The 23,329-nt window shown below is 43.0% G+C and overlaps 1 protein-coding gene across 10 annotated transcripts in view; it reads right to left on the reverse strand.

The window, feature by feature from the left end:
- Nucleotides 1-23,329, reverse strand: part of LOC125710070 (anion exchange protein 3-like) — a 40,071-nt gene that overhangs the window by 11,799 nt on the left and 4,943 nt on the right. For 5 of the 10 annotated variants that reach the window (XM_048979260.1, XM_048979258.1, XM_048979264.1 and 2 more), the window contains exons 2-9: nt 20,832-20,979; nt 12,541-12,703; nt 11,555-11,805; nt 10,292-10,446; nt 9,372-9,640; nt 3,252-3,394; nt 2,472-2,652; nt 1,041-1,176 (exon numbers count right to left, since the gene is read on the reverse strand). In XM_048979260.1, the coding sequence (XP_048835217.1) occupies nt 1,041-1,176; nt 2,472-2,652; nt 3,252-3,394; nt 9,372-9,640; nt 10,292-10,446; nt 11,555-11,805; nt 12,541-12,703; nt 20,832-20,882 (1,349 nt within the window). In that variant the 5' untranslated portion in view covers nt 20,883-20,979. Of the gene's footprint in view, nt 1-1,040; nt 1,177-2,471; nt 2,653-3,251; nt 3,395-9,371; nt 9,641-10,291; nt 10,447-11,554; nt 11,806-12,540; nt 12,704-20,831; nt 20,980-23,329 lie in introns of those variants that run through there. The other 5 variants (XM_048979267.1, XM_048979265.1, XM_048979266.1 and 2 more) reach the window with 2 other exon arrangements.

Consider the following 23,329-nt stretch of genomic DNA (forward strand, 5'->3'; position numbering starts at 1 on the left):
TGTTTTATTGCAACAGGGGTCATGTTTGTTTGCTTGTCCCAAACAAAATCTGTGTCCTCCTGCCACGATCTGTAAAGCCGAGGCATTTTCCACAGAGGATCGTCCGTCTATATTTATACCATTAGCTATAAATATTTAGATTGCAGCCCACACATGTGAGTCAGCGCCACGCAAAGCTGGCCGCCATGGAAATGGCGAGGGTTGTTTTCTTTTACCCCAAATACTGAGCACGATGACACTCCAGCATGAACCAGAGGTATAAAAAGAGAACTGAAAAATCAAAGAAGATATTGTACTACAGCTATAATACTACAAATATGTTGCATTTTGACCCATACTATTGAATAAAATTTTATTTCTTTAAGATACAATTGGTTAAATTATATATTTTGTCAGTCTGGGGATGCTGTCATGATTCCCTGTAGACCAGTGTTTCCCAACTCAGTCCACAGGCACCCGGAACAGTCCACATTTTTGCTCCCTCCCAGCTCCCAGCCAATCAGGAACACCAAATACCTGGTACACGTGCACTAGGAGCTGAGAGGAAGCAAAAACATGGACTGTCTGGTGTCCCTGAGGACTGGATTGGGAAACACTGTAGACTCTGGTGACATGCGTGAGTGTTAGTGTCCAACGAGATCGCCAAACCCTGGATGATCCTTGTTGGCCACTCTGATGAGGATCCAAAAAATGTTGGATAAAGCATAATATATGGATTGCATTTCAATTGTATTGAAATAACAGGAAGCATGGACAAACGGGCATACAGTGAAACCAATACTGTGCTACTTTCCATTTATTTCTGCCATTTTATGTGATGTCACTGTAAACTCTGAAGCTACCATTTTGTATGGACAACTTATCGTTTCACCGTTTTTTTTAAATGTAATGTTACTTATTCTGCTCTACTGTCTACTTTATTATTAGTAGTATGTGTGAAACACTAATATAGTCTCCTACCTCATTCCATTGTGCTTGTGCACAATGACAATAAAGTTCACTTTGAAAGAACCAGGCCAGGCCAGGTACTCAATACTGACCTGTGTTTGAGGAGCAAAGCCCGGAGAACATTGGCTCTGTCCTCTGGCTTGATATGATCAGAGATGATCATGGTCTCCACTATCTGGTGGGCAATGCCCGGCAGTGTGGTCTGCTCCAGGTCCAATAGCACGGTGCCTGGGAGGGGACAAATTTTGACTTGGAGCCAGAAGCCAACATTTCCTAACTGTTGGCTGGGTTGTGTAAAATGGCAGTTTGAAACTTCAGAATACAGGGAGAGGAAGATGGTATGGGAGCAGAGAAAGGAACACAAAGGACAGCTGTTCTGGCTTAAGCAAAACATGTACAACAAGTAGGGAAAACAACATGGCCATCCAAATATCAGATCAGGTCAGGTCAGGTTGGGGAGCATGCGCTGATGCAGCACGTTGCCGCGCCCACCACACGGCAAAACTCCACAGGATCCCTGCTGACGACCCCCCCAGGCAGACACATGGTCCAGTCCAACCCTCTGGAAATGGCCATCCATCTGCTACAGCCAGGTGTTACGTGGGCGTCCCCTCAGCCTGGTCCAGCCGCCCGGGTCCTCAGCAACAAGGATCCCACGAGCCGGATCACCCTCAGGGAAACGCATCACATGGCCATAGTGCCGTAACTCACTCTCCCTCACAGTACAGGTAATGTGCCTCCTTCAGGTCTCCTCGAGCAATCGCTTGTTCAACACAAAGTCAAACCAGCGGTACCCAAGAATCCTCCAAAGAGACACAGTACCGAAGGAGTCCAGTCTTCATCTCAGCTCACTGGACAGCGTCCATGTCTCACAGCCAGACAGCAAGACAGGGAGCACCAGGACTCTAAAGACTTGGACATTCAACCTCTTGCAAAGATATTGGAAGGGTCACAAACCCCTTTCCAGTCACCATATGACCCCATAGGACTTCATAGGAAGAGTCACCAGAAACATGAATGTCGCTGCCCTGGTAAGTGAATCCCTGGGCAAGGTCGACATTCTCCCCGCATACAGACACACTACTGATGGCTGTGCCCATCAGAAGCAGTCATTAAAGGTCTGCATCTTGGTTTTTATCTAGGACACTCGCAAGCCCAGACACTCAGACTTCTTGCTCAGTCTTTCGAGAGCCCTGATCAGAGCCTCCATTGACTCCGCAAAGATCAAATATGAGGGATGAATATATTGTATTTGGTTTGTCGGGGCCCAGAGAGGAAAAAAAAGAATAACAATTCTACAGTATATTATTAGTAATGCAGCAACATATTATTTAAGAGCTTGACACACGACCTTGCCTCCCTCCCAGGACACCAATACCTTCCCACCACTCACACAGAGTGGACCTGGAACCTTCCTGTTCTGACCCACAAACAAAAAAAAAACAATATCAGAACCTCTGGCCTAAGAAGAAGCATGAGCAACTGTGGTCACCACCACAACATGAGATGTGGACAGTCCTCACCATGAGTGATGGTCCTACGCAGGTCAAGCAGGCTACGGAAGGTCAGGGAGGCCACATGAGGCTTCCCCCAGCGATCTGTCTCCTCCTCAACATCCTCCTCAAACTTAATCCAGCGAGCCCTCTCCTTCCAGTGCATGTCCTCATTCTTATCCACGATCAGTTCGTTCAGCTCCACAAACACCTGGCCAAACAAACACATAGATCCAGATCTGAAGGATAAACATACACGCACATCAGACTAAGCATTGTTTTACTGGAGCGATAGTGTATCAAATAGACCTTATAATTTTGAAGATCAGGTTACTACAAGAGCTTGGCTGATTATCAAGGCAGACATCTGAGTTGTAAAGGCAATACGCAGGACAGAGTAAACATGCAGAGAAAATAAAACCTCTGAAGTGATTAATTTTGGGTTTTAGTGATTAATCCCCAACTTTGATTTGATGTCGATACCCAGGAAATGGATCAATAGGTGGTTGCCAAGAGCCGTGGCCCGAGTAAGCTGCCCAGCCCCCATTGTTTAGAACTATTAGCAGATCTTATAATAAATATTGAAATTGGCTTGTGTAATGCAGTTGGGAACTCAAGCTTCAAAATTTCCACTGCAGGCGATCTGCCCATGCAATTAATTTTCTCAGGATTAAGCAGCACAGTAAACAGTTTGCCCAAACTGGAAGATAAGCATACTGGCAGCTCGCCTTAATAAAACAGTTTCGTGTAACACTTTGGATAATGCGGGTGTCCTCAGGCGGCTGGTACGCAGATCAGAGGAGGTCTCACGTCATGTGTCTTCCTGTCCGACTTTTTCTTCTTCCGAACGCCGGACCTAGGAGGCGAGCTGATGCTGCATCGCGTCACCTGATTACGGGACGACCTTTTCACCAGGTGGCGCCTCACTCCGGGGTTGTCCTCGAATCGGTGACCTTGCAGCAGCGTCAAAGAGAGAATGCGATAACTCGTGCAGCCATTACGTAGAAAATCAGTAGTTTAAAATTAGGAAGTTAAGTAAGATTAACGAGGAGCATCACACTCACGTGAAACAACATTCAAAGCGACCGTACCTCTCAGCAGTAACACAGCCAACACAGTAACAATTAAAAGCAAATTTCCTCCATATTCCTCGTTAATTGGTAGAGCAATTTCACGCGTCATCTTATATTGCGCGGTAAAGTTTATACTTAAGAAAATTATACAAAAGAACCTGAAATGAAGTCACAAGAAAGACTTATTATTATTGTAAGGTTTGTAAAACAGGCTTAACATAAAATGCTGTTTCATATCAGATTCAATTATTGAAACTGTGACTATACAGAGGGTCTATCTGTGGCTTGGTCAGCTGTGTTCTCAGTGAAGTAGTGGGGTTAGAGACCCCACTCTTATGTCAAAGGTCACAGCTGTTTTGCATTGTCATAGTGGCCACAAGGGGAGTGCTCAACACAGCATAGGGGGAAAAAAAGAATATATTTTGCAACTCATCGTTTTCCCTGTCTTTCTGACCTTGGGTTAAGTTTTTCCCCTCTTTGTTTATTTGTAGCTCAGCGTAAGAAGAGCCCCCTTCAGATCTACACTCTCTCCCAAGAATACGCCGTGCCTCGCATGACGACTGAGATCGCGGAGATGTTTAAGTTTAGCGTAGCCGATGCTGGAGGGTACTACTTTTACATTTTATTCACTTAGCCAAGGCCCGCTAAGCAGAACAACAGCCATGGACAATATGAAAGGACACTAGCAAAAACAGAATCAGTATTTACCAGTCAAGTAACATGCATGGATGAGTTGTATATATTATAAAATATATAACTTCAGGAGGCTTTACAAATGTATCCCTTTATAAATGCTATCAGGTTTTGCATAAAAATGCTTCTAAACAGGAATCAATTGCCAGCAAAAGTTTCGGGCAGAAGTTTGGGATGAGGGTGCGCACAGACAACAACCGCTGCAAGCAACTTTCATGCTGGTACACAGTCCTATGAGAATGTTACCATCCATCCAATTTCCAAACCGCTTATCCTACTGGGTCGCAGGGGGTCCAGAGCCTATTCCGGAAGCAATGGGCACGAGGCAGGGAACAACACAGGATGGGGGGCCAGCCCATCGCAGGGCACACTCACACACCATTCACTCTCACATGCACACCTATGGGCAATTTAGTAACTCCAATCAGCCTCAGTATGTTTTTGGACTGTGGGGGGAAACCGGAGTACCCGGAGAAAACCCCACGACGACATGGGGAGAACATGCAAACTCCGCACACATGTGACCCAGGCGGAGACTTGAACCCGGGTCCCAGAGGTGTGAGGCAACAGCGCTAACCACTGCACCAGCATGTTACACTTAGTTTATTTAGAATGCACCCAAAGTCGACAGACATTTTTGAGAAAACAGGCTCAGCCAGTCGCTGGAGCAACTGAGGGTAAAGGGCCTTGCGCCCAGGGGCCCAACGGTAAAACCACACTGCTGACCCTGAGATTTGATCCAGCGACCTTTCAGTCACAGATGTAGTATTATATTTAACTAAGGCACGCTTCATCGTCATGATGCTGAAAAGGTGTGAGTGCAAGGTAAAGTACTGGTACCATCTTAGAATTTGCCATAGGGGGAACAAAAGTGATTACAACTTTCTGTAAGTAAGAACATAAAAATAGCCTGGATACCTAATTATCCATAAAAATCTCAACCTGCAGAATGAGTCAAAATGGATGTTCTTTAATGTCTCTATTTAGTCCCTGTTTCTAAGAGCTAAAAAGCCCTACTCATTAAGCTTCCATTTCAGCAGTATAATGGCCACCATAAATGCATGAAAAATTGTCACTGAAAAATACATTCACGCTTGGAAGCTCCAATTCCTGGTAGAAGACCACGCTCACAGTGTGTAAGGAGAACACAAAAACCTATTTCACCCCGCGACCTAAAAGGATTTGATTACTGCATCGGAGTAGTGAATCGGAGAATTGGTTTGACAGTAATTGGCTTCTGTTTTTCTTCAAGGTCAATGGAACAGCTCACTTTAAAATCCCTCTAATCAATGGGCATATTCAGGCTGAATTACTTCCTGCCACATCAGTATCCCAGGCACATCCATTAAGGCTCTTATTACAGTTTTAGTCAAATTTCCTCCATTGTATTACTTCCTACGATATCTTTACCTGCTGATTCTAAGCAATTACAGTAAGAAATGCATCAGCTAATTGTTCCGTCACTGTAAAGTTTACTATTCAATGGCCTGACACAATGTCCAACATTTCGGAATCAAAATTTATTTCAGATCGAGACTGAAATTGCTAAAGGGCTGCTCTGGACACATAGTGGTACTTCTATACATCAGTCTAATTACTTGACCTTGCCATCATTTTTAAACATTTCAGCACAAAAAAACAAATCCATGTCCTCAAGCTTTTCAATGACAACTTACGAGAAGGTTCTGGACTTGAGCCCAGGTGGGTGTGAATTGATTCCAAAAGATCATAGTCCTCAAAATCCAGCACAAACTCCTCAAAGTCTTCAAACCCCTCCAGAAAGTTTCTTTCCTCCCTGCACTTGCTTTCTCTTTGTCCCTCCCTGCCTATAAGTGACCCACGGCCTGAGCCTGTGCGATCTGCTGACTCCTCTCCGACCTCCATTATCTCCTGGAATGGTGCCTCCAATCTCTGAATGAGAGCCTCGACCATCCAGGGTTCCCGCTTCTTGTGCCGCTTGCTGTTAGGCCCGGACTCAGTAGGGCTGCTTCACAGAGCTCACCATGAAGAATGTCGATTGCCGATATTAGCAAGAGCAGGACGACTGTCCACAGACTGTTGGGATTTGGGATCCCGCAGCTGGTGCTACAACCAGAATAATAATATTATTTTAAAAAAAGGAATAAATTAAGCTGATAAACTTTTTTGCTTCGGTGTTGATATTATTCTTAAGCAAACTACACCCAACTGCACCCACCTTGCCTCGGAAACAGAGCTTCAATAATAAAAACGATATTTAACCTATATCAGAGGGAAAAAATACAGAGTCCCGCCTTGTCCTGTTACTGAGCGAAATCCGAGGATGAAAAATGCAGTTATGTCCAAGCTCTAGGTCCTATTTACAGGTAAAGTGTCAAGACTGAAGAGGAAGCATAGAACGAGAGGTGTGACAGTTTATGTGAGAGCACACTGAACCTAAACATCCCACTTTGGGATCCACTGGGCAATGCAGAGACACTAAAAGACACAAGTAGGGACAGCTACTGTAGGTTACAGTTTGGGTATAGCTCCACCCTGCCCAGTAGATCGATTGGCCTGCAGGATAGTCAGCTGTCTGAACGGTCAAGCACTAGTTTCTATCACATTGTCCATTGATCTAACACTCGTTTGACCGATGCTGCAAAAGGGGACCGCGACTTGAGTCAGGAGTGTCCTCCAATTGTCACGCATTACACGCCATTAGTGGCATTCTCATCTGAGGCAGATGGTAAGAGATAAGAGGGGTTTACAAAAGGAGAGCGTGTGGTGCTAATGGCGTCCACGTGTGAGGTCCCTAGTGTGTGAGCTCTCTTTAATGTTTGACCAGGACTTATCTTGGAATGTCTCATTCAACTGAATTAGCTGCCAGAACTACAAAAAAACCTTCTTCAGACCTCCAAACTTTCAAAGAACATTTTTACATGCTTTTGACTTCCAGGCAAATCAACTAAGTAACTCTCATAACCGTTTGACCTAGCTAAATATCACCGCTTATTAATTAAATCTAAATTACATTTTTGTTTAAATTGCCTAAAATTTTTTACTTGGCTGTTTTGCTTGTACAGCCGGTCTGAACTCACAACCACACCCACACACACGCATACACAATGAGCGGAGAAACAACATTCTTCTCACAAACCCAACAGTTTAAATCCTCATACTGGTGAAGGTATAATCAGTTTCTGAGAACATTCTAGAAATTCTGTTCAAGGCTGAAACACGCCAACGCTAAAATGCTAAAATGGAATGTAAATCAATGCAATATGTGACAAATTAAATTTCTGTTGCTGAAAATAAAAAAAGATATCTCAGCTTAATTTACATAATCCAGTATCAAATCCTGACACTTTAATGTTTTAAACTGACTGCTTTTTCTTATGGGGGAGAGAGAAAATGGATAAGAGCTGTACGATGTTTTTCTGGCCTGGGTATAACAAAAATCCAATTTCAGCCCCACACAAGTTCTAGTACTAATTCTGTGCGACTTGAGCAGTCAATGATTCTCGCTCTGTAAAAGCAGGAAATGCCAGGGGCAGAGTGTCTGATAATCAATCAGAACCCCTAGTTTTAATTATCACTGGAGGCCAGCTGACTGAGCTTAAAGTCTCTTTGCCCAATAGTGCAAACTAATTAGGACACAGAAAAAAATGCATTTGTCTTGCAGCAAACGATACGAAGGCAAGGGGGACAGCATTTCTAAGAAGATTCTTAAGTTGCACTGTTCATTTCCTGCTCTTGTGATAAGATGATTATCCTCTTACGTGTGTCTCAAAACAAATGGCGTACTGCCACATTTATCGGTGAAGGGAGTTTGATTGAACAATTGGCAACGCAATTTTCGTTTCAGTCAATCAGCAAACTGAACTCTTTGATTCCAGCTCACACAGACGTATGTGTCCATGATGACTTTGGCTGAATCGCTTGCATGCTGCAGGTCCGACGCATACAGCTACGCACTATGTTCACAGATGTGTCAGTTCAACTGCGCCACATCGGGATGCTGGTCTGCACCCCAGTCCTTCCATAACCGCTTAGCGTAGCTGGTGCATAGTTAGCTTAGCTGATTTACACCAGTGCCAACAGCTTTCAGCAGAAGCACGTCGGCCCCATCCAACATCTGGGAATCAGGACTGGGCCATAGAATAGGGTCAAATACTCTGCTACGTAGGGCAGAAACTAAGCCTCCCGGGAAAAGTCTGTAGCACAAACGTGAAATGGATCAAGGCTTGTACAGTTAAGGGGCAGGAAAGAGCCTCGTGGGGGTAAATACTACATAAAAGCAACATAGACCGAGGTAAAGAATAAAGCTTTACAACACAATAACCCATTTACTGATAGAGAACAGAATACTGAACAGAACATACTGTGCTCATTTGAACACTTTTTAGATCCTAAAATAAAATAACAGTCCCTTGGCTCTTCCAAGTTGTTTGCTACTTGGCATTTTTGTCTGTGGCAATAGTTGTAACTTATTAGATCAGGACTGCATTATGTACTACGGTAGCAAGTGGCCAGACTTCTAATTCAATGTATCTGCCAGTTTGAAGCCACCCCAGCTCAAGGCGGGACATCCTTATCTCTAAGCCTGTTTAATGGAGTGAAATACAGAGTCCCGATCTCTGCCCCCACATTCCGACTGCTGGAATGTGTGGTTTAGCCAGTGTTTACTTTAAAGGCAGCAAATAGAAGGCATTACAGATGACCTTGGTGCTGCACTCTCAACCAAAACAAATTTATGAGCGTGCGGAGTCCACTCAGAACATTCCATTCGGTTTCACCGCTGAGCAGAAGGCCCTCCGAACCAGCGCCCACTGTCCGCAAAGCAAACAGTGCGTCGACAGCTACCGTTCTCGTACCCGCTGTTATGCGATGCTCTGCCACGCCGTGTTTTTATTTTACTGGGAAGTAGTGCGGAATGGCGGTTTGGGCCAGTGGTCTCTGGATTGGAGTACTGAGGGTTCAGATGCTGGTTAGGACGTTCCTGTCAGCTTCTATAACTAGACACGTCCACGGATAAAACCCAACTTTAAAAGTATTTCCCAAAACTGGCTGGCATTTGCTTCCTCCTCGGCTAAATTGGTTTAAACCATATAAACCTAATACACTGCAAGGCCGGTATGTTAAAGTTAATTCCAAACTGCTGGTAACTATAATTAGAGCAATGCACCATGGGAAAACAGAATACCAGTAAGAATAGCTTGGTTCCTGTGCAGAAGACCATGATGGCCCTTACTCTTCATGTCATCCAGGTCCATGGTGGCCAGCATCTGGGCTTCTGCTTCATCAGTGGGCACCTTCTGGTACACGGCAGTCTCTGTACTGGTCATACTGCCGATGCAGACACGCTCCCGCAGGTCATAGGTAGCCCTCTGGGGCCCCATCTGCCGGCACATGGGCTTCTTGTGGAACCAGGTTGGAGTGGTCTCTCCAGAAGGTTCCAGAATGTCCAAGAACCTGCAGGAAATGAGATGTGGTTGAAGAAGCTCAATCTGACCTGGATCTATAAGATGCTGTGTGTATATAATGCTGTTCTAATTTGCTGTTCTCAGATACTGAGTTTGATATGCAATTGCACCATTTATAACTGATGGCAATGAAGGGGAACCTGTCTGCTATTTGATCCTTGGTGCTGTTAGACACCAGGGACAGTAGGGGGAACTAAAACACAGAATCATACACAAGCCAATCCTTCTGCATCTTATAAGCAATCTGTAACTGTCAGAAGCTGCTGTTCATAACTATGTGCAAGGAACATTTTTTTATGTTTTAATGTTGCCACAAATTGATTTGCACAGAAATTTCTGTCATCTAGTCATATTCAGTTAAATATCGAAATATGACAAAGACTTAAGCTGCTACTTTAATAATTGCCCCAAGTTACACACTGACAGGGGTAATATATCCTAGATTTCAGCAGCAGAAAGCAATTAGCTGATTTATCCAATTACTTCATGGTTTGGCTACATCCAATCCTCTGTCCCCATTGAATTGTACCCAGTAGATCATCATCTGCGTAGCTACAGGAGAAATGCCAGAAGGCTTGGTGTTCCACACACACTGACTGGACAGCTATGGTTCAGCATGGTCCGTCTGGTCTTGGCTTACCTACTGCCGGCCTCTTTGTCTCGCCTCTGTCCATTTTGCTCCAAGCCCGCATTGGTGTTCCTGGCTGCATCCGAGCTGGGAAGGCACTCGTTCTCCATATGGAAGCTGGCGAAGGCAAGGGGCAGCACAAGGTCCTCATCATCTCTTAGGCTGGACTGCAAAGACAAGGCAGATGACTGCCAGATGCCAGAACAGCTCACCAAGCCGTGTGATGCAGCCAGAGGAGTAGTAGGTGTGGGGACCAATAAAGGGTGCAGCCAGAAGAAATGTATGTATTGCAGCTGTTGTGTAGCTCTTGTAGATAGTGTAGATACCCAACACCTTTAATGATCTTAACCTGTAGCACGTGATCAACTCTCAAATTCTCATGTCACACTCAAAATAAAGTGCATTAAAAACACAACTGTGATAATGATAGAGATTTAACTGAGATTGTGCTAGATCACAAGACTGTATCCACTTGATTTAAAGAGCACTGGCCCCCTCTGGTGGACATAACAAGACAAGACAAATAGTCGAAAGCTAAACATCTGCAGCACTATAAGTATAAACAACTGCCAGTAATTGTTTCATTTGTTTCTTGTAGAAGGGGGTCAGGAGCTGCGAGGGAAGCCCAGCAGGGAAGCTGCTGGAAGCACCTAATTTCACTGTGTGCCTCAGGGTGGCTGTTCCACACTCTACTCAATCCCTGGATTAATTTAGATCAATTTACAATTATATTCAGTTTCATAATTAATTTGAATCATTGGGTCCTGCTAAACAAAGTCAAACACAAGCGAGTTAAAACAGACTGGAAATTTTCTAAGAGACCAATAAAATATTTCGGTAACTCAATGAATGCCACATCTATAAGAATCAATGAACACATCCATAATGAATTACAATGCATTCATAAAGCATTATAAACATGGGTATAAATATTTTGGCATAACGTAATATTGGCATATTTATTATGCATTATGAATGCTTTATGAAGCTCTCATCTATAAAACACTATAGATACCTTCATAATACAGTACAAAGAATCCTTCATTCTAATATCATAATGCATTATGAAAGTATCTATAGTGTGTTATAGATGAGAGCTTCATTGGAGCTTAGGAGGTAGCATAATCAACACTATGATGCCTTATGACTGTCAATATTAATCCTTTTACAGGCCATTATAATGCATTATAGAGGTATCTATAATGCATTATAGATGACAGCCTTAAGTAAAGTGTCACTCTTGGATGCAATCCTGGCCCTCTTTTCCAGGTCTACCTTCAGGCCTTCATCCTCCAGCTGCGTCGGAGTCACCGCCTCCCCTTGGCCCTCGCCGTCGGACTCCGCTTCCTCCTCGTCCACCTCGTGAATGGTGGGCGTGAACTCGGAGGGAGGTATGGAGGTCCTCCTCTTCTTGCGCTTCTTCTTCCTGCGCCGATCAGAGCTGAGCGCCCTCTTCCGGAACCGCACTGGGGGTGGCAGGTGGCTGGATAATGGGTGGTGGATGTGGTGGAATGTATGTCTGTGGTCTACAGGAGAGAATAACCAGACATAAACTTCCGGCAACACCTTCCAGCAGACCCTACCCCCAGAAAACATCTTTCCTCACCTGTAGATATATTTGGAACTGAGCTGCTAGGACAAAAAACACTGAGCTTTGAACATATTTATTGGGTGTATGTTAATCATAAATGTTTAAGTATTTCCCCTGTCGTGTTTGAGGTGAGCCTTAAGGGTTCCGTTTTTAGTTTGGCTTTGAAATCCAGACAAGTATGGGGTGTCTTTAAAGCTTAGGTCCTCATGTTGTTCCTGAATTGTAGTTTAATTTCCAGCCATCTCTCGATTTCAGGCACATTCCACAGCCTTTCCTTTGCATTATGAATTCACTCGTGCAGCCAATACCTGATCAAAAGGACTGTGGGCTTATTGCTGATGATATGCAAGCAAACATGGCTTTAGATTGATAGAATTCCAGAAGACACAATTCACGAAACTGCATGTCTTTGAACTGAAGGAAACTGGAGTACATGGAGAAACCAACCCAACACAGAGAGGACATGCAAACTCCGTACCGTTATATTCACGCGTCTCATTTAAGTCGCAATAGTGGAAGTGCTGTTGTTCTGACATGAATACCGTTTTCTCAATAACCCATTGCAGCTCCATCGAAAACACTTCTGTGAGTTATTCATTTATCTCTCCGAGATGTTTGTGAAGCACGAAGCTACATTATTTCTGAACAGATAGACGACCATGACAATTACACTCAAAGTCCGTCTCGCTGTAGCTGCGACCAGGCTTTTCACCGTTGGTGCTGGCAGACTCTGAGATGATGTCTCCAAACCTCTCCACAGAAAGGGCTTTCTCCCAGTCCTCTTCTTCCTGTCCATCGCCGGAGTCTTTCTCCTCCTCCTCCACAGGCAGGGTCTAGACCACAAGTCACAATACGAGAATTAGAGATGCTCCGATTGATCGGCAACTATTGAAATCAGCTGATTTTCAGTCTTAATTACTCGACTGGCTGCCTTTAACATGACCCTTCTCAAATACTGATTTTCCGGATGATGTATAATTAGAGACGTTCCTATTAATTAACCACTGATCATGATCTGCCAATATTCATTCTAAATAGTTGGATCAGAGCTCTCTATAAAGGCAGATCAGAAGAGCCAATCAGATGACAAAATACATGAGACATGCCTTTGTGTGCAGCAAAAGTGATCGGCATTTAGTATCGGCCAATTTTGATTCCAGTGATTGGCATTCAGTGACTGACCTCAAAAATCCTGACTGGAGAAATTTTTGATGTCCAAAAGGTAAACTACTTTCCAACAACTGTGTCTCACCAGGTCAATCAACACCACAGCAGACAGGGAGATGAAGGGGTGATACCATGATTTTTATGAAAGGTGGGAGCATAAGAGGGGCCGTAATTCATACATGCGGGCCAACTTAATCATTAGCCAATGACGTGTTTTGAATAGGGAGGGAAACTCTGGTGGCCAATCAGCTTTCAGGTAGAGCAAGTGCCCAGGTGGCCGCACCTCTTTATACATCCCTGGGGAGGGAAGATGTCTAAAGAGAAATGCTAGCATTTGGAGACTGCATGATATACATGTTTATGCAAGCCGATGTGAGCTAGGACAGACATTAAGGCACTGGTGTCTGCAGGGGTGCAGATCCTGTGTGAAGGCTGACTCTCCCATTGATAAAGGTAAGCGCACTGCATCATGGGAGACGGCCCTCTCAGCTCATCCCCGCCTTTGTTTCCTGCTGTGTGTCATGTGCAGTGATGACAGGCCTGCTGTTTGCACCCTGCCCCGAGTCCGGACCTCTTTTATCTAGGTTTCTGAAAGCAGCACAGGCCAGCGGGGCTGATGGGGGTGTAGTAGGCGGTGGCCACGAGGAGGCTCAGATCCGTCGCAGGAAATGTCACACTCCAGCTGGGGAAAGCGGGCCCCACGTGACAGGCAACGAGAATCCAGATATGGGAGCGTAGATACGCAATGTGCGCCTTTGATGCGGCGGACTGCGACTGGCAGGCACCCCCCGATATACCTGCCATATTGTGTAACAGAGGAGGCAGGATGATCCGATGAAAATCTGATATCCACTGATATCCAGAGAGTGTGACCACTTTCCAACCTTAACAACACAAACTGTTGGTGTAAAACTATGTTATTATGCCTATTAAAATGTGTTTGCTTCACCATTTCAATACTTTTGCTAATATGACACCTGTATTTGCAGCAACCATCCAAATACACCCATACATTTTTTTATTCAATGACTTCCACACCTCATATAGCTAATCAATTGCTAATCATTGGCTTTTTTAACTATTAAATTAAATTAAGGAATGGAATAACAGGGGTGCCCCTGAGGAGAGGTTTCGGAACTCAAGCGGTGTTCATCTAGCCATCCAACTAGATATGTCAGTAACTGCGAGAACAGAAGAAATTATTTTTAGTAGCTATTGTGTTAGGCATATATTCTAATGCTAAATTGTGTTTTTTGTTTTGAGCAAAAGTATATTTATTACACAGATAAATATCTTAAAATATTTCTTTTGACTGCCTAAGACTTTTGCACAGTACTGTATGTACATGTGCGTGTGTGCGTAGCTGTGTGTGTGTGTGTGTACATGCATGTGTGTGAGAAGTATCTGACCATGCTCAAGAACTAATTCCTCAGACATGTAAATGTCCTTGGTGAAAAAAAAATGTGTCCTACAGCAGGATAGTTACCATGCAGCCAAATTGCAGTTCAACAAGTCATTTGTGAATGGCTGCATCCGTCCATCTCGTAACCGCTAGTCAGGGTAAATAGTCCTTAAAAATAGTGTGCGGGATTCAGATTTTACTAGTACTCCCATAAAGGAGCTTAATCATTAACACAACAGATGGCCAACAAGGCAGCAAAGGTAACGTGGTTATGAGGCATCTTTAACTGACGGGAAATAAAACATTCTTCTTTGTAGAATGCGCCCCCTGTTTTTACATGAATTAATAAAATCCTGCCTTTTCATTAGGCATGCGCTGTTGCACTTGAGTGCTCTTTCATCTTTATTCAACTATTGACTTTGAACTCATCTTTACACTCCATTTTACTACAATCCGTACAACCTTTGAAATGCGCCTCTGTTCCGAACAGAAGATGAACGAGGGATGTTTATGTCTTTGCATATAGCCGGGGCTTAAAAACCATAATGTGCCTGACACCGAAAACAAAAATTCATTCAAAGCACCTGCACTAAAGGGTTAACATACATCCGGCTTCCCCGGACACTTGATCCTCATCATGGTTTCCTGTCCAGACATCGGGGCAGTTCTTCAGAAATCGACAGTGTGTCTGGGTTTAGCTCTGCAACCTGTATGACCCAATGTTGCAAGTTACAGTAGAACACAGTAGACAGCTACTCAGTATCATTACAGCGTTTGCAAGGCTTGGGCACATGTTTACTTAAAAAGTTGAATGATATGCACAACCCCATGTGTCACACTGCTCACAAGTGACGTCAACTTCCCGAAAGTTTCCGGAAGTTGACATCAATTAAAAGCTTTATATTTATGAGATTCTGTGAGCGACAGAGCATATCCTTTTTCATCTCACCACATCTGGTAACCCTACCCGCACTTCATCTTGCTCATAGTACAAATGATTCAAATGGACGAAATTAATACATCAGGCAACCTGACAAAATTGCGCTTGAATTCAACTGCAATGTGTATGCAAAAATCTGCATGACTTCCCACACCTGTGCGTCATGTCAGCGCACAAACAGAATAAAAACCCAAGCAATTTCAGGGAGCTGCTCCCCCTCTAGAACTTTGGGAGGCAGACAGAAGCAGCCCCATCTGTACTGTAGAAAAACAGAAGGTCGAAGGATGGTTGGGGGGGGGGAGGGGGGGCATTCATGTGCAAACAACACCTGTGCACTCCAGTCTTCCCGAGGCCAGATTCTGGGTGAAACTGGGGCTGTGGAACAGTCTGTCAGGATTCATCTCCATCACACAACAGCATGGTGGCAGGGAAGGGAAAACACACTGTTTTACAGGCTTTTATGAAGACATTCTGGTCTATATATAAAAAAAACAAAATCGTTTTTCACCAGATGCCGATTTGCAACATCACCAAATTTGCAAGGTTTCTGGAAAGAAACACTACAGGCATCATTTGTATCATTGTTAGAAGATCATTTCTGTTATTGTTTATGCTACAGGCTCAGTATCCTTGTCTTGCAGCACAGGGTTGCAACCAAAACGGAGTGATTTTCAGAGGACGCACATCGACAGGGCTTCACACATGCTTTAACAAAAGCCCAGTGTTACCCTGATGAAGTCTGGCTGTGCCTGATCTAGTGGCCTTTCTACTGACCTAAATTTTGACATTTTTAAAATGTGAACTGAAAAATATAACACTTTATTTCAGGAGACAAAATAATGTAGTAGTACATGCTTAGTTAATGCATTACTTAACCAGTAACTAATGCCCGTTCATCATTAATAAATCATGACAGTTCATTTATTCCATTCAAGTACTGTATTAGTCAATAGTTGACTATTTAGTTAATAATGGGAAAAGTTCTCATGAGGAGGCAAAAATCACTTAACTCATTTTCTCCTCAAGAACAAATCATGAACTAATATAGGTTTGCCCATGAAATACATGAACTGTCAAAATTGATTAATGATGAATGAACATGGGTTTGGTACTTAACAAACACTTAATTACTGGTTAATTAATGCATTAAGTCAGTGTGTACTTCTACATAATTCATGTCCCGTCAAGAAAATAGGCAAATTTCGGAAAAAAAAACACAAATATAGCCTGAGTCAAAAAAAAAAAAAAAACCTGGAAATTCTGGAAACAGAATTTACAAATTAGATGCATGTGACATGATAATTAGTTCTCTTAGAGTTGCTAACTGGGAAAGTCCGCTCCACGCTGAAGTATGAGCCATGGGTTTTAATCTCACAAAATGATAAATGGCAAGTATCCATATGACATCCATTAATGGAAACACACCGTATTAGCAGTTTCACTTATAAGCAATTTGCTTATGATTTACACAAAACATTAATGGGAGCACAGCTACCGACGCAACAAAATGTGTCTGGATGTCAGCAACCAGCTGATGTCAATATAACAACCAGGCAATGGAATAATCAAGTTAACATTCATGGGAGACAGACTCAGAGTAGTTCTGACAGGAGGGGCCACTTGATGCGATGACTCCAAACCACTGTCCTGACATCCTGGGAAACCTACTACGCTGTGATGACACTGTGGCAATAAAGAACCTCTCACAAAATCGCAGGTCTGACATCTGTGACATCAAAACATTTCCGGCTAATGAAGACACACTGTCAGTCTGACGATGGCTTGTAGGAAGCTCTAGGGGGCTGCTGAGAGAGAGGCAGTCTCTTTCACCATCCTGTTGGCGGAGTGCGGATTCCAAGAGTGTCATGATGTTGCAGCAAAAACAGCGTGATGAGGCCTGGAACCTGTCATCCACACCCATGAGCCTCAACCCTAAATTCGCATTATTCAGGAAAAAATATGACGCCATAAAATGTTTCTAAATATATATATATATGGTCTGGGAACAGCAACGAAAGAGAAAAAGACTAAGGCACAGTCAGAAAAAGGATATCTGTCTTATTTAAAGAGCATCAAAGTTTCATTTGTATAGTGGGGAAAATACCCACATGTACTTATCTCACAGTCCTCTTGCCTCTGGATTCTAAGTCAATACCGAGAATTATGACACCTTAAAAACACAGAAATCTTTTATTGCGAGACCAAACATCCGTCACCAGCTAATTACTTGTTTCTGTTTCCTTGAAATTTTCTCTGGAATTTTGTTTGTTTCTCTCCATAGCAACTATCAGAGCCCAGCAAACCATTGTTGAGCTCGGCAGTGCTGTGAATCTACGAAAAGAAATCATTTTTGTCGAGCTGTCGCTAGTCAGGCATGGTTGAGCCAAGCTGTCTGAAAAATGACATATTGGCTAAAATAAATTTGAAGGCATTCTTTTCCCATCATTCATCATTTATTTATTAAAATACTTTATTTTAAAATTACCCACCATCGCAACTAATCATTTCCCTGTGGTCCCACTCATTGTTCCTTTCCAGGATACAGTAATATTTTCCAGATAGTGCATGTCCATCACAGAATGAAGATGGCTCCTTGAAAAGATTAGTGAAGTCTATCAAAAAGCATATTTATAGTTAAGCTAACTGTGATTAAGAACATTTGGAACAGAAGTTAATTATATTTACCCCTGTCCCCCCATCCATAAAAATAGCATGTATTTCCGATATATTTTAACAGTAAAGATTCACATTCCCAAAATAAACTTTTTAATGAGCTCCATGATAGCTGAAAATATCGTGGCCAGTTGAAGAACTATGCCAAAGGTTAGGTATTCAGTTTTATTAGACCTAATTTCAGTAAATGAAAGGTTTTGGTAACACTTTACGACTGGGCACAAATACTCAGTAATAACTCAGTTACTACTGAAGTACAAATTATGAACAAATCACGAACGAATATATGAGAAGATGAGCAAACATGATCAGTATTTCACCTTGTTATTCATTACTTACCTTAATAGCTCCTTCAGTAGTTACAAACGATATAGAAACAAATATAGTAACTGCTGACGATAAAACATGTGTCATGATTAATTAATGATCAATTAATGAGATCAGCATGTAACTTTTTTTAATTCATATATAAGCAATACTATAACACTATATTATTTGTGCCCCATCAAGTAAAGTGTTAGTAAGGTTTTATTGCATGTTTTCTGGAAACTTCCTTTGCTTTCTAATTATTTGGGAATTCTCTTTGCCTGCCATTTAAATCACAGGAGACACACGATCTGGGTCTCTGTGACACCCTCATTTGGGTGAATTTGACTTATTCACTTATTCAAATGTTGGTTCTCAGGCCAACTCGAGTGCCTCCAATCTTTCGTGCTGACGACATTCAGCCAACAAAGCCTGGCTGTGCGGCAGCACATTCACCATAGCAACCTATAATGCATGCGCCCCTATGCTTTCCCACCATATTTCCTGCAGAAAAGAAAAACTTATTGTAGTACTTACAGAGTCTGTACGTACGTACAGAGTCTAGTGCTAAAAGCATATGTAAATTTTCATGCATTTGTACTTGTAAATACCTTGTTATACCTGGACATGCTCACCAAGACAGATCATATTTTTTAACATACTTGGTCAATATCTTGGCCAAGATCTTTCATCTTCAAAAAGCAGTGGGACTTTGGGTAAATATTTGTGTTAAGTATATCTAAGTCTGTACACTATTTCATACAGTCATTACCTGTCCTATTTCAAAATTGGCACATTCTGACCCGAAAACATAAAGCTTAGCAACATGACCAGATTGCTTGGAAACATGGTGTCCATGTGTGAGTTGTGAATCATTGCGTCTCAGACATGTATCTGAGGTGCCCTGAGGTCTGGAAGAAAAGTAGGGCCTGTTTACAGCTGTCACCCACCCATCAGCCCACATCAAGGTGGCTTCTTCTTCATCCGTATGCCTCAGATCACCTCAGCATGCTTTGACAGCCATTAAAGAAACTCAGTTTTGCCACGTAGCCAGTGTAACTCCCATCATTAATCAATTCCTGCTGACACTGACTTTTCCACTACCTGACAGAAAAGGGAGTTGTTTGATTTGACCCCGTGAGCAATTAGAGAATTCCCACTACACAGCCTGCATTCACTTATTTGCCTCATCTTTCCGGAAATGCATTCATGGCTGATTGTTCATTATCGACATACATGACATGCATTATTTTTTTAATTTTTTTTTACATAGGCAACCGGGACTCTTGTAATACTAAATTATTACCTCAATTATTGCCATAATTTAGCCACTGTCCTGTACATTTCACAAAATTATCCCCTTTATATGGACTGCTTGCTTTCAGCAGGGGTAATGAAAGGCACTGCCAGCAGTAGAACATAAAAGCCTCTGATTTTCAGACTCTTTGCTTCCCAGGGAATACTTCGCTACATAATCAGAATGCAATGGCGTATTGCACCTTAGATCTTAACTGGCACGCACCTCCAACTCATTTAAGAACATTTACGATCGTCATACCTGCCCCAAAGGTATTATATAAACGAATGTCAACAAAGGGGACAAGCCTTTCTTGCTTGTTTGTCGTGGAAAGGTACTTATAGAATCCTACAGGTAAGATGTGAATTATGATGTGAAAGCCGTGGATTATTATTTACTGCCATGAATCCTGTTACAATAAAGTTTCATACTCACAAACATATTCTTTTATGCATCACTTAAACCTTTTTTATAGTAGTACAGGCAATTTCCAAAAACTGCCTTTAACAACACGTTGGAGTAAATCTGTAAGACATTACTTGTTCCTATCACAATAACACAGTTTAAGCATAAAGAGATGGATATTTCAAATCGTCATGCTCCATTAGAGTACAACCGCCACAGATTCAGGCAGACAGATAGAAAGTTCTTTAAAAACAAAAAGAGAGAGATTGTATTTACCCTGTTTGACACACCAGGAAATGGTCAGATCCAGTAATGTACGTGAGAGCTGTTGTTACATGCCTGGGAGACAGCTAACGCAAGGTCACTGAGTGCAGCACCATTATCTTAGCATTTCGCGCCATGTTAGACCCAACAACCCCGGATTCCTCACAACATCGTTCAGTTTAATCAGAATTGCTGGTGACAAGCAGACACCAGGGGCACGGGAGTCCATGCCGTGGTCCTCACGTGCACAAGGCAGCACGTGCTGTACAGCGCCTTGCTCTGACTACATGTTACTGGGCATCTGTCAACTGTTGCCATGACACGCCATAGCAACTGGGTTTAATTAAGGATATTTCAGTCGCTCTAAATAGTCACCATGAGCACCGCGGCTATGTCGGCCTTGCCGAGGGTTCCGGTAATGATGCACGATGGCAGGGGTCCTTGTGTGCAGGAGTTGTAGATGGGAAATTTTGCGCATGTTTGAGGAGAGTTAGTGCATGCTTTTACCTGTAGGCTGATTACCACGTCCTTCTCGAGAGCGTGGCCTCCTGTTGCCATGGGGACACAGGAAGGCGGCAACTGGTGTGGGAGGGTGGTTGGATCAGCCCTTTTCTTTCACAGTTGGGTTGCCAGTCAACCTGTGGGGTGGCATAACCTGCGGGGAAAGGGATGAGTCAGGGGGAGGAGGCACTGACACGCTAGTGCACCGAGCCGTCGTATTACTGCTACTGGAAGAGTATTAATGTTTGCCTTACATAAAATATGACCCTTTAAGAAAGCAATCGAGATATAAGTAGGTCACGAAATACTGGCAGAGTGCTGAGAAACACATCAAACTCTAATTCACATATATTCATATACCAAAAATCTTGTTCCATAGCCCGTGCCACCCGCCGTTCTTCCGAAGGCAATGCTTCCCGCCGGCCAAGACTGAGCTGCTCACTGGGTCTTCGCTGCCGCTTAATTAGCTTGTCTGCCATTGGAATCTCCTAGCGGGGAGCGTGGCAGGCTATCGCAGCAAACGGACACAGGCCTGGCAGGCGGCCAGATTCTCAGGCGGTGCTGCAGGAACCGCGAACGACAGCGGGGCTAGTGAATCGCATCCTCGGTGGCGGTGATGAGTCACGGCCGTGCTCCATCGCTGCTCCTTGACTAATGCTGGCTATCTGCACGCAGTTACTGGAACAGGAGCCGTGTGACTTTATGAAACATTACACAACAATGGAGAAGATGCGGGGATTTTTACGTAGATATTAAATCCTTCTGAATATTGGGCAATTTCCAGCTATAAGTGGAAGCAATAGGCAGAATGCTGGACCTGGATCCAGACTGATTAAGCAGCCATCTGCTGAGACGCGATGCTTTTTTATGGATCTTTCTTGAAAAAGGTACAGTGAAACAATCAAAATATTCAACATAAGCCAACATAAACAGCCCCTCCAATTTCTGAGGATTATAGCTGAAAAGAGGAGAGTGGCAAACTCCCAAAACACTTCTTTAAAAAATGTATTCCCTTATATTTTTATTTATTTAGCAGACACTTTTATCCAAAGCTACAATCATTTTTGAGAAGGCAGGGTCAGACTGTCCATGGAACAACTGGGGGTTGAAGGCCTTACGCAGGAGCCCAATGGTGACATCACTCTGCAGACGATGGGATTTGAACCAGTGGCCTTCCAATCAAAGGACAGCATCATAACATATCGAGTCACGCATCCCCCCTTAAACTCTATGATACATTTATGTATCATAACTTTACATTTTACATTATTTAACACTAAGAATTCACCACACTATCCCAAAAGTCACACACTTTTAAGTACCGAGCTTAATGTGTAAAAAATTTCACTTGTTTTTTCACTTGCTACTGAAAATGCATACACTTCCTTCCATCAAATGAATAAAAAAAAATCTCTCTGTGCATTCTGGCATCTAATTTCTGTGGCTGTTTCAGCATAACAAACAGAGCCGCACAATCATTCCTACAAGATGAGATATTTGCAAATGGTTTTTTTTTCCTCTGCCAGGCAGGAATGGCAAAATCCGTATCTCGGCAACCCACTGGAAATCTGTAGAGTTACGTGGAAACTGGTGAGTCATGGATCACTATAGCCTCCAGGGATTAGCTCCAGTGAACTTAAACGGAGCTGGGATCTATAAGAAGAACAAAGACTGGCACCTCAACAACCATAGTGGCAGAGTTTGTTGTCAAAGATCAAGATATCAGCGCGCTCATTTCCTGGACCTTAGCCTTGCTGGATAAAGCCTACTTGCTCCAATGAGCCATTACAAGCCTTTGTGTGGCCCACAGACCCTGTCAGCACAATTCCCAGTGAGGGATCATTTCCGAAGATGGTTGCTGGCTCACAAGACTTAATGAAGATTTGGAGTGAAAACAAAGTGTTAGAGATAAAGCAGGAAACATGGATTTGGTAGAAATCGCTACAAGCAGCCAACGCATTACTAAATGACCAGATGTCTTGAATTATCTTGGATCATATTTTGACTGTGACCTAATACTGCTGAAGCGATAAAACAAATCTTGCTTCTACAGATGCCACTCATCATTAGCTACTTGGAAGACAAAGTAATTAGAAAAATCTTCTTGGAGGAACATACGGTCCGTTGTCTGTATGTGGTTTTATATAATCAAATAAAATGCTTTTAACAGGCCATGCGTGGAGAGACTATTACCACAGACATGTATCTATGACTGAAATGTACGTAGATGTATGTTTAATACACACTGAAATTCTTAAGTTATCAGAAGAAAAAAATCATGATAACATTAATTTCAAGTTTGTCATATTATCAGCAGTCAGATGATAATGTCATTTCCGGTGATCCCTTCCAAAAAACCCATCCAGCCTTACTTGCTGTTTAGTGTAACTTGCTGCCTAAAGCATAAACTAAATTCAAGAAAGTTCATGCATAACACAGTAATACCAGACAGTCAGAACAAGCAGAAACTGTGCGTGACCCTCCACCATTAATAGAATCCAGAG

This window comes from Brienomyrus brachyistius, chromosome 16, assembly GCF_023856365.1.
Source record: "Brienomyrus brachyistius isolate T26 chromosome 16, BBRACH_0.4, whole genome shotgun sequence".
NCBI classification, from domain to species: Eukaryota; Metazoa; Chordata; class Actinopteri; order Osteoglossiformes; family Mormyridae; genus Brienomyrus; species Brienomyrus brachyistius.